The 12,765-nt window shown below is 41.2% G+C and overlaps 1 protein-coding gene across 1 annotated transcript in view; it reads left to right on the top strand.

Annotated features, from left to right (window-relative positions):
• The window catches only part of LOC146960906 (uncharacterized), a 29,053-nt gene that overhangs the window by 10,883 nt on the left and 5,405 nt on the right, over positions 1–12,765 (top strand). The window contains exons 6-8 of the mRNA XM_085771950.1: positions 6,518–6,728; positions 7,478–9,287; positions 9,384–9,827. Coding sequence (XP_085628076.1) covers positions 6,518–6,728; positions 7,478–9,287; positions 9,384–9,827 — 2,465 coding nt within the window. The remainder of the gene's footprint in view (positions 1–6,517; positions 6,729–7,477; positions 9,288–9,383; positions 9,828–12,765) is intronic.

The following is a 12,765-nucleotide window of genomic DNA, read 5'->3' as shown; positions in this document are numbered from 1 at the left end:
GTGCATCATAAAGCTTTATGTGTGTTTATGAGTGTAGTCATAGTGCATTATGACTGATTATGATGAGCATTATAATGCATTATGAATGCGCTCATAATGCACTATAGAGGTAGTCTTCATAGAAAGTGTTACCGTAATAACTTTATTTTTTATATATATATATATTTTAATGCAACCTCTAAAACTAGAATGAAAAAATTTTTACTATGTTCCACCTTCTCGGCTCTATTGAAAGTAATGAGCTTAATAGACATATAAAGTAAAGTAAAGTAAAGTAAAGTATGCCTTTATTCATCCCACGACGGGGAAATTCGCAAGTTACAGGAGCAGTACATACAAACACACTCACACATGCCATGCACACTGTAGTGGACTGGTAAAAAAAAATATTAGCAATGACCAATAGATGTGCTTGTAATAATTGCTGTGACGACAGCTGGACACAATGTAACACATGAGCGACACATTAGCATCCTCTTTATCTCTGACCAATGGGTGTGTTTGTGGATACTTCACTCAGGTACATTGTCAGACAGAAGTCCTGCCCCCCACAGTAGGCTACTTCACACAGCTGTTTGCTTTGAACAGAAAAACCGGTTACTACAGTAGCTCTCCTGACACTTTTCAGTTCATAGTCAAAGTGAAGAAATGTCATCGTGTTTCATGTAATAAATTTCACATGTAAGGGGAGCTGAACATAAAGCCTCCATTTTCAGAACTCCAAGACACATGTGCCAGACGCACAGAGGCATGCGTAAAACACAGACTGAGACCACTTCATGATGTTTAGTTGTTTTTTTGTTTGTTCATTTTCGTTTCTTCTTTTCATGGTGTTTAGTTGTTTTTTTGTTTGTTCATTTTCGTTTTCTTCTTTCTACCAGGCATATGTTGAAGTTTGTGATGCACAAGCAGCTCAACTGGAATTAGAAACAAGAGAGCAAAGTGCATCTGATCTGTGGCACAACTGTAGGAAAATCAGGCTTACAGCAAGCTCAGCAAAAAAGGTTCCTGTACATGCATCCACAAGCAGTGAAAAATTTCTTTGTGAACACATATACCCCTCCTTTTGTGGCAACTATGCAACTAACTATGGTCAGGAAAATGAAGTTAGAGCTTGCCATCAACTGAAAGAACAGGGCATGAACATTACTCACAAGGGCACTGTTGTAAGTGTACAAGAACCATGGCTGTCTGCCAGTCCAGATGGGGTCATTGACACACATATGCTTCTAGAAATAAAATGTCCTGTGCCAACCCAGCTCTCACTCACTGATCAGCTTAGTCAGAAATGCAGTGACATCAAACTAGTTGATGGAGAGCTCCAGCTGCGGAAAACTGGTAGCAGGGGATATTATATGCAAGTACAGCTTACAATGTTTTGCACAGGTCTAAAGTCTGCTACACTTCTGATCTGGACACCCAGTGAGCATGTTTCCTTCACAGTGCAGTATGATGAAGTGTTTGTGAGGGAGCTAGTGAAGCGCTTGAGAAGTTTTAGATTGGTTGTAGATGAATATGCTGCAGGCCGGTTTAAGCTGAATGAAAGATACATTGAGATAATGGACAAGGTTTAGTGCACATCTGCACATGTGGCATGACCATAAATGTGTGCCATTCAAAAAGAGAATTAAAAGGACATCTACATTCACATATCACATTTAAAAAGTTGATGACATGTTGCTGTAAACAGTAAATATATACAGTCATACATATATGTTTTACCGTATTCCACGGTTATTTTATTAAATGCATAAGTATTCACATTCTGTACAACAGTTTAACATTGAACGATTCATTGTTTTAAGTACTGGCACTAAATGTAATTTATGTAATGTAAAATAAAATAAATAAGTATTGACAGTGTATAAAAAAAAATGCAAAGAATGTTCACATAAAATCCATAACTCCCTACATGTTTTGTACCAGAGATGTTCTTGTACCCATACATTTTTCAACTATTATGAACACATTTCATTTCATAGTCCTGTACAGTTTAGTGTGTGTGTATAGTGTGTATAGTACTCAAAGCCCTGTTCGTATGGTCCACTCATGTTTATCACATCCCATTAGTTTGAATCACGGATGAGATCCTCCCTTAAATTGACAAGAGCTGCACAGATTCTCAGAATATTGTCTATTTTAGGAGCCATGGTGATCGGAACAACCTGTGAAAGTATTTTGTAAACATTAAACCGTCTGATTGCTCTTTCCACACGAATTCTTACATGTGCAATTCGTCTAGTCACTACTGCATGTCACCTGTTCCTCAGTTAGTTGTCCACGCTTCTTTGTAAAAGAAGGCATTACCAACTTTACCTTTCTCTCAAACAGCAAATCTTTTACAGTAAAGCATCTATCTGCCATAACCTCATCTCCAGGCATCAAGTAATCTAATATTCCTGAGTCCATGGTGATGAATTTGTCACTACATCGACCCCCATATGCAGAAGAAATAAACATAATCAGTCCACATGGGGCAACAGCTACCAGGTATTTCACTGTGTTATGTGAATAATAATGGCTGAATGATTCCCCTCTTGAATCAAGGTTTTTGGGTTTTTGTAAAAGGCTCTCACTGCAGTCTACAATACATGTTGTGTTTGGGAAGTTCTCCTTAAATGATGCAGGCATGCACAAATGGTTTCTCTTGGAAGCCATGGGATTAGAGGTCGCAAAACTTCCTCCAGTTTATCAATCCAGTGCGAGATTATTTTGCTAGCCATGCTTACAGAAATGTCTGCTCAGATCTTGGTCTTTAACTTCATAATTGTCATGAGAACTTGATCTTTCACACACATAGAAAATGACCTATTGGCATACCCTTCCAGTACTGACACAAGAGTGTTAAATGTTTCTAGGGCTAGACCAGTGTAGAGCAACGCATCTGTATTATTTTGAAGCAAGAAGTAGCTAATTTCATCACACTGAATCATCTTACCCTGGATGTCCTGTACGTTGGCTGTCAGGTGGTCAGGGGGATGGTGCAGGATTTGAGATGCTGGTCTGGTCTGGTCTGAGGCAGTTGAATAATCATGATCATGTAGTGCAGAGTCCCGTGTCTGGACTGAGCGCATCTGTAGGTCAGGGGGATGGTGCAGGATTTGAGATACTGGTCTGGTCTGGTCTGACGCAGTTGAATTACAGTCCACTGTGCAGTCTGATAAACAAAAAAATATGGCTCAAGTTAGACACTCGGACAGTAAACACTGTAGACAAGCAAGCATGTCACATATTCAGAGGGCATTGCAATATGAATTTAAATGAAGTAAAAGTACAAAAGTCATATGACTTTTAAATTATAATAGAAATTATAATATGTGTGTATACACACACACACACACGTATAATTTCCAGTTGTATTGTTTTTTTTGTTTTGTTTTTGTATTGATAATCTTAATCTGCAAGGTAACTAACTAAAGATATAAAATACTTGTAGTTTTGTTAAAAAGAACAATATTTGCCTCTGAGATATATATCTCAGAAGCATGTCTGTATAAAAAACTGCTAATAGTAAAATAACAATCACTTTTAAGGTTAAAGCAGAAGTAAGCAATATATTTGTGTTAATATAAGTCTTAAATAGTTATATCTTCCGACAGCAATCACTTACATAGAGTGTTTGGACCGAAACACGGGTCTGTCAGTCACTCTGCTCTGCTCAGGAGAAAACGTTTCGCGTATCCTACAGTTTTTATCCAATGAGGAGAGAGAACGGCATGCAGGGCTGTGTGTGCAGCCAAGGGATGCACGTGAATGTGGTGACGTAGGGACGAGGACTGTTATGGTGCGTTCAAGGCAGCCCGTAACTCGTGTTTTTCCGACCTGTGAAGTCGTACCAGTTCGATCTGGTTCACAGGTCGGAAGTTACGAGTGGCCGTTATAGTGACTTTCACAGGTAAAACAGGTCGGAAAAACACGAGTGGGTTGCCTGGAACGCTACAAAGTCGTAAGTTGTGACTTGAAGCTGTAATTAACGGTTTCAAAAGCCTGCCTGGAACGCAGCATTAGCCAAAACGACCGGATCGCTTACTTCTGCTTTAATTCTCATGTGACAAAGGATAAGTGTAGTTTTACTTACGACGTTCATCCTCAACGTTTTCATGGCTGCTACTGATGGAACCAACAGTCTCAGTGGCTGTTGTGCGGACTAACTGTCGCCTCTTCGGAGGAGGAGGTCGGTAGTAACCCAAATAGAGATCCGGATCGGGGTTCAGTTTTGTCGGACGTTTATCGACGAAGTGGCAGGAGCAAACATACACTCTTTTCGGAGGATACTTCCGTTTTAAAGCTGCGAGCCACGCTAGCTTTCGTTCCTCGTCCCTCGGCATGGAGTGCAGGGTGTAGGGTGCAGGGCACGGGCAGTCGAGCCGTAGTTGTTGGTGCTCAAAACAAACTTTTTCTGATAAAATTTTTAGTTTCTTTGAGTTGTTGTGGCAGCCAATAACAGCACAAGTTGAACCTGAGCTCATTTTTAAAAAACGTATATGACTTACGCTGCTTCGGCTAGTTTGTATTTTTGTTTCGATCAGCTGACACTGGATCAGCTGTGTTGACACCGGAAACAGGAAACCGGCAAGCGGAAGTAGTGTTCTGTCATGGCAACGCCCATAGGGTTTTTAAGAAACTCGTGGATAGGACCGGGTCTGGATCCAAGTTTGAGCAAATAAATGAGCAAAGACCCGACCAGGTCCGACCAGTGTTTAAGCCTGGACCGGATGTGGCTGCAAGATTTATTTATTTTTTTAATTCTCCGCCGGACCGCAGCAAAAAAAGAAAAAAAAAGAAGAAGAAGAAGAAGAAGCCCGTAGTTGTGTTTAGAGACGTGACAGGTGTGGCATGACCATAGACTGTATAAAGAAGGGCATGACAAGCTGGTGATCAGCTGTGGTCATTGAATTGTTAGACTACACTACAGTAGGTCATTTCAATTTGCGCATCTGTGTTTTTTCCTTTTTATAACATCTATGCGCATCGAGAGTGAGTGAGAAACAGAGAAACAGCGGGTGCACACCAGATGATTGCCAACCAGCAAAAACTGAAACGAGACAGTTATAGAGAGGAAAAACACACAATATAGGCTATGTCCAAAAGGCTTTGCCCCGTCATCACGACGTGAGTGAGGAAGGATCGGATGGTGGCTCAGGTTTAGTGATGAGGAACTGTCACTGTCAGCTGCTGCTCCAAACAGACATGTTACAAACTTTATTTTGAAGGGACAGATTAGATGTTGATTTCGTTAACAGTGACTTTGCACCCAAACATCAAGCATATATCGGGTGCTGTCACATCCGGTACAATCGACCGCGCGTGGAGGACGCGCTTCAGTTCGGCGTCTGGTCTATTTTTCACGTGAGCCATGAGCTCCGTCTGTCAAGCTGGATAGACGGATCGTACCAGACAGGAAGTCAGCCACAGAAAAGGCGAGAGAATCCGGTCAACACATCCATACATACAGCGCTAGAGACAGACCTGTGTGTGTGGAAAACCGAGTACAGACGAGTGGTTGATGTTTTCCCGGTGCGGAGAGAGCAGGAGAAGCAGCTCTCTATGTAACCAGCCAAGCTGCGAGGACGTGCGCAGCGCCCGCTCCAGGCTGTGAGAACTCTTTAATCGAAGCAACATTGTTGCGAATTATTGGCTCTGGCAGAAGCTCTGCGCCGTGCCTTTATATAAAGTCTATGCGCCGTACACACTGTTTCGGCTGCCTGTTTTGTCATAGTTTATCAACGTTTTTTCGCCATTCTTCATTAGGATAATGTTAAGTTCATTTTGTGGTGGGGACAAAATTTTTCTTGACAAAAAGTGGTGGGGACATGTCCCCAGCGTCCCCAGTGTAAATGACGCCTATGGATTGCACCCAAACATTATTATCTCCGTCTTTTTAAAAAGTTTTTGGGCATTCAGGATTTTTCCAATTTAGTTCAATTTACAATCATGCAATTGTTTCAATTCATGTTCTAAACTGTTCTCCACAGAGTTCTCCAGGAGACCTCAGAGGTTCTCAGTGATCAGTTCACCAGGCAGAATCACACAGACCTGGACTCCATATTTATGGTGTGTAAATGTTCATCCACACACAGAACTGATGACTACAGCAGCCACCAAGAAATGTTCCGCTACTGACAGTGTCACGTTGCTTTACCTGTTTTACAAAACATTTCTTGTCTCTCTCCTGTTCATCTGCAATGAATCCCAAAGAAAACATTTGTTGTTGTAATTTTTCTTTGGTATTTCAGCCTCATCAAAAATAACTTGGACAATGAGGTTTATTTTGTCCTCTCTTATGAAACAAAACAAAATGTTTTTTTTTTTTTTTACAATAGTCTTTAGCACCAGTTCAGCACCAAGGTACTGAATATAATTTGCCCAGATCAGCAGGTTTGATTAACATCTCCAAATCTCTCTGTGTAGCTGTGAAGAGAAGTGGATATGATTAAGCACAGTCCAATGATCTGATGTTTGATCCATGTGTTTATACTGAAAGTAAAGTTTAAACTGCATGCTATTGTTTTTCCAGCTGCTGGAGGAGGACATTGTCACTTTTGTGAAGAACAAGCTGAAGAGAGTCCAAAAACGTCTGAGTCCAAATTGCCCAGAATTATTAGATAATCATGACAATGATGGTGATGATGAGGATCAGAGGAGGAGCAGCGAGTCATTTCTGAAGATCACAGTGAACTTCCTTAGGAGAATGAAGCAGGAGGAGCTGGCTGACTGTCTGCAGAGCAGTAAGAGGATTTCTAGAACATTTTTTAGAAGATAGAGATACAGTGAAATAATCTCCTCAAGTGTTATTTTAGTCAATCATTTCTCCCCTTTAATAATAACCAATTGGTGTTGGATTTTATACCGTTGGAAAACCTGATTAGTCACCTTTATAATGATGTATGATTGGTTTTATCAAAGATGATTGGCTGAAAAAACTTTTCCAAACTTTTCTAAATTATCATGAGCATTCTTAAAGGTTTAGTGTGTAAAATGGGGTGAAAGCCGTGACATCTATTGTTCAGACTCTAGATTGCAGCGCTCATTCACTCACTCACTTGCACTCACCCCTCTCGTTGGCAAAGTGATGGTTTCCTCTGAGGACAAAACTACTTGTTTACTCGACTGAGAGGACTGGGAGTATTTCAGGAGCATGGAGCGGTGAGGTGAAGATCTAAACCATCTTCACCTCATCTGGCTGGATTTTCCATTCGGGCTGCCGTACAAACATGGTGGTGCAAGATGGCGGCACTCTCTAAAGCAAGACCCTTGCTATATGTATATATAAAAGAAGAATTATAAGGCTGCAACAAATTTTGTTTCATTATTATTATATTGTTATAGCGATTATACACTTATACAAATATAATCATGGGTAGGAGAGTCAGGTTTTGTCAATAAACCTTGACAAGTATTTCACACTGGACCTTTACGTGCAATTAGATGTTAAAATATTGATTCATATTTCATTAATTTTTTTTTCTCTATTTAGAAAGTCGTGCTGCAGTTTGTCGACGTGAACACAAATCTGCCCTGAAGAAGAAGTTCCAGTGTGTGTTTGAGGGGATCTCTAAAGCAGGAAACTCAACCCTTCTGAACCAGATCTACACAGAGCTCTACATCACAGAGGGAGGGGCTGGAGAGGTCAATGATGAACATGAGGTCAGACAGATTGAAACAGCGTCCAGGAAACCAGACAGACCAGAAACAACCATCAGACAAGAAGACATCTTTAAGGCCTCACCTGGAAGAGACCGACCAATCAGAACAGTGATGACAAAGGGAGTGGCTGGCATTGGGAAAACAGTCTTAACACAGAAGTTCACTCTGGACTGGGCTGAAGACAAAACCAACCAGGACATAGACTTCACATTTCCCTTCACCTTCAGAGAGCTGAATGTGCTGAAAGAGAAAAAGTTCAGCTTGGTGGAACTTGTTCATCACTTCTTCCCTGAAACCAAAGAAGCAGGAATCTGCAGGTTTGATCAGTTCCAGGTGGTCTTCATCTTTGACGGTCTGGACGAGTGTCGACTTCCTCTGGACTTCCACAACACTGAGATCCTGACTGATGTGACAGAGTCCACCTCAGTCACCGTGCTGCTGACCAACCTCATCAGGGGGAAACTGCTTCCCTCTGCTCACCTCTGCATAACCACACGACCTGCAGCAGCCAATCAGATCCCTCCTCAGTGTGTTGACATGGTGACAGAGGTCAGAGGGTTCACTGACCCACAGAAGGAGGAGTACTTCAGGAAGAGGTTCAGAGATGAGGAGCAGGCCAGAGAGATCATCTCCCACATCAAGACATCACGAAGCCTCCACATCATGTGCCACATCCCAGTCTTCTGCTGGATCACTGCTACAGTTCTGGAGGAGCTGTTGAAGACCAGAGAGGGAGGAGAGCTGCCCAAGACCCTGACTGAGATGTACATCCACTTCCTGGTGGTTCATCTAAAACTGAAGAAGGTCAAGTATGATGGAGGAGCTGAGACAGATCCACACTGGAGTCCAGAGAGCAGGAAGATGATTGAGTCTCTGGGAAAACTGGCTTTTGAGCAGCTGCAGAAAGGAAACCTGATCTTCTATGAATCAGACCTGACAGAGTGTGGCATCGATATCACAGCAGCCTCAGTGTACTCAGGAGTGTTCACACAGATCTTTAAAGAGGAGAGAGGCCTGTACCAGGTCCAGGACAAGGTGTTCTGCTTCGTCCATCTGAGTGTTCAGGAGTTTCTGGCTGCTCTTCATGTTCATCTGACCTTCATCAACTCTGGACTCAACCTGATGTCACAACAACAAACAACCTCCAAGAAGACTGAAACAACTGGAGTCAAATCTGCAGAGACAAACTTATACCAGAGCGCTGTGGACGAGGCCTTACGGAGTCCAAATGGACACCTGGACTTGTTCCTCCGCTTCCTCTTGGGTCTTTCACTGGGGACCAATCAGACTCTCCTACAAGGTCTAACGTCAAAGACAGGAAGTGACTCACGGCCCAATCAAGAAACAGTCCAGTACATCAAGAGAAAGATCAGTGAGAATCTCTCTGCAGAGAAAAGCATCAACCTGTTCCACTGTCTGAATGAACTGAATGATCGTTCGCTAGTGGAGGAGATCCAACAGTCCCTGAGATCAGGACGTCTCTCCACAGATGAACTGTCTCCTGGTCAATGGTCGGCTCTGGTCTTCATCTTACTGTCATCAGAAGAAGATCTGGACGAGTTTGACCTGAAGAAATACTCTGGTTCAGAGGAGGCTCTTCTGAGGCTGCTGCCAGTGGTCAAAGCCTCCAACAAAGCTCTGTAAGTGAACATTTATCCATCTGGATTAATTTCTTGTCAAACAAGCACATTTTCTGTCATTTTCTGTCACCTTTTGTCTGGTTGTTCTCCTTTCAGGCTGAGTGGCTGTAACCTCTCAGAGAGAAGTTGTGAAGCTCTGTCCTCAGTCCTCAGCTCCCAGTCCTCTAGTCTGAGAGACCTGGACCTGAGGAACAACAACCTGAAGGACTCAGGAGTGAAGCTGTTGTCTGTTGGACTGGAGAGTCCACACTGTAGACTGGAGACTCTCAGGTTAGTGTGTAGCTGTTGTGTATTTATGATACTGATTGCTTGTTTTCTTGAGGTATTGGATGCTTGTTTTGTTTTTTGCCTGCAATTCCGCATCAGGTTGAGCTGCTGTAACCTCTCACAAAGAAGTTGTGAAGCTCTGTCCTCAGACGTCAGCTCCCAGTCCTCTAGTCTGAGACACCTGGACCTGAGTGACAACGACCTGCAGGACTCAGGAGTGAAGTTGCTGTCTGGTGGACTGGAGAGTCCACACTGTAGACTGGAGACTCTCAGGTAGGGTGAATATATGTTTTTGGTAACCCTTTAATTTCCAGGCCGTTAATTACGTCATAATATCAAGAAATTACCCAGAAATAATGATTAATTGCCTAGTAATGTCAAGAAATTGCCTAGAAATAACGGTCAATTTCATAGTAATAACGAGAAATATAGCCAGGAAATAACTTATAATTGTGTAGAAATAGCCCAGTAATAATGGTCAATTGTGTAGTAATGTTGAGAAATATAGCCCAGAAATAACAATTAATTACATGGTAATGTCAAGAAATATAGCAAAGAAATGACTCTCTAGTAATATAGACAAGTTGTAGTAGTAGAATTGCAGTGAATTACTGCTAAGTATTGGGTAATTACAGAGTAAATAGCCTGTCGTTTCCATGATATAGTCAAGTACTTTCAGTGTGATTAACCTGATGTAATTGTAATTTCCACAGTCTTACCTTATGGTTAGCTGCAATATCTGTTTCCCAAAAGCAAATGGTAGATCTGGCAACTGCTGGAAATGTCACCATAGTTAACCCATAATTACCTTTCTGCTGCCTGCAAAGTGTAGTGGACTTTGTTCCTTAGAAACGTATGGGTAGTTTCAGCATAACTAACATGGTTATGAGAACTTCCACAGTAATAGTCTTGCCCAGTGGAAATGTCACCGTAGTTAACCCATAATTACCTTTCCACTGCCTGTAAAATGTAGTGAGCTTTGTTCCTTAGAAACGTATGGGTAGTTTCAACATAACTAACATGGTTATGAGAACTTCCACTGTAATAGTCTTGCCCATAACCCATTTGGATGAAAGATGGTAGATGTGGCAACTGCTGGAAATGTCACCGTAGTTAACCCATAATTACCTTTCTGCTGCCTGCAAACTGTAGTGGGCTTTGTTCCTTAGAAACGTATGGGTAGTTTCAACATAACTAACACAGTAATAAGATCTTACACTGTAATAGTCTTTCCCAGTAACCCATTTGGATCAAATGTATAAATATTTTCCAACAAAGATAAGCTACGTACCATGAAATGTCACAACATGAACTCTTTTTAGGAACATAGAAGCCATTTCCAAATAATGGAGGAGATAATTACCTTCACATTTTATATTAAGTGTACAATATTCCTGCTATAACCTATCCACCTTTTTCTGAACTTCATAGAAGAAAGGCAAAGTAGATTAGAGTACATGAATGGGATGTTGTCCTGTTAAATCTCAAAACTCATATTCACATGTTCCCATGAAGAAAATACAATGAAGCTGTTTTCAGTTGTTTTTAATAATTTCCCTGCTTATGTCAGCGTATTGGAACATTCCCAGTAGAGTTATTCCCTTTCCGATACCAGTATTGGAAATGCCTCCGATACCACCAAAAATGTTGGCATCGGTATCAGCAGTCGGCTACTGGAGTCCATGTGTAGCCGGGATGGTCTACTGCGTTGTGTTCTGTGCACAATAACACGGGACGCAGGGCTGGGTTCACACTCAGGTTTATTCCTGTATGATGGCAACATAAAACAAAAAGGATGTGAATTAAATGGTCATCTTCTCCATAAAAGTCCTCTCTCAGTCAGGAACAGTGCAGACTGACAAATGCAGCACTATTTCTCCCAAAAAACTACCACATTTCTTCACATGGTAAAACATACAAGTAAACATCTCTAACATAACAATGGAGGCTGAGCAACCACACACATACCTGTATGATGGCGACATAAAACTAAATGGATGTGAATGAAATGGTCATCTTCTCCATAAAAGTCCTACCACACAAAAAATAAAATACATTTAGCATGTAGGCTAGTACATGGAGGACGCATTGACACATGCACACCACACACGCACACCACACACACACGCACGCACACTCACGCACACACACAGGGAGAAATCGCGGCAAAATAACTGTCTCTCTCTTGCTCAAAACAGCTCTTAAAACACACTACACGACAGAAAACACCATTCCAAACAGTTTTAGATTAACATTTGTTCATTAAATTGGCAATAAAACTCAACAAATGTAACTTTTCGGTCCCGGAGCCTCAACTAGGCTACATACCTCTCTCAGTCAGGAACAGCGCAGACTGACGAGAGAGAAGGGAGCGACATGCGTCATATCCGCAGACTTTCAAAATAAAAGATCGGGTTTGTAAAGATGAAAGAAATACAAAAATAAAACCACAAAAATTTGAATTATACAGTATTAACAATAACAATAATCCATATTTGAAGTAAAAAGAAACCAAAACACATCATCTGATGGATTTTGGTGAAATTCATAACAATAAAATAAACACCAAAATGTGTAGTAGTTTCCTTTTTCTGTTTATCTGTGGCCCACAACATAATTTTAATTATTATTATAATAATTATTATTCTATTCTAGCTGCATGTTGTATTTATAACCCACAGATAAACACACGTGGTATCGGATCGGTGCCTGTAACAGATAGAAAAAGGAAACAACACATTTTATTGTTATTAATTTCACCAAAATCCATCTGATGATGTGATTTAAGTTCTTTTTTACTTTAAATATGGATTATTGTTAATATAATTAAATTTTTGTGGTTTTATTTTTGTATTTCTTTCATTTTTACAAAACCGATCTTTTATTTTGAAAGTCTGCGGATATGACGCACGTCGCTCCCTTCTCTCTCGTCAGTCTGCGCTGTTCCTGACTGAGAGAGGTATGTAGCCTAGTTGAGGCTCCGGGACCGAAAAGTTACATTTGTTGAGTTTTATTGCCAATTTAATGAACAAATGTTTATCTAAAACTGTTTGGAATGGTGTTTTCTGTCGTGTAGTGTGTTTTAAGAGCTGTTTTGAGCAAGAGAGAGACAATTATTTTGCCGCGATTTCTCCCTGTGTGTGTGTGTGCGTGAGTGTGCGTGCGTGCGTGCATGCGTGTGTGGTGTGCATGTGTCAATGCGTCCTCCACT

Source organism: Trachurus japonicus, unplaced genomic scaffold, assembly GCF_045865225.1.
Source record: "Trachurus japonicus isolate A0001 unplaced genomic scaffold, Traja_1.0 AP029848.1".
Lineage (NCBI taxonomy): Eukaryota > Metazoa > Chordata > Actinopteri > Carangiformes > Carangidae > Trachurus > Trachurus japonicus.
Note: the sequence above shows the minus strand (reverse complement) of the source record. Positions and strands in the feature narration are given on the sequence as shown.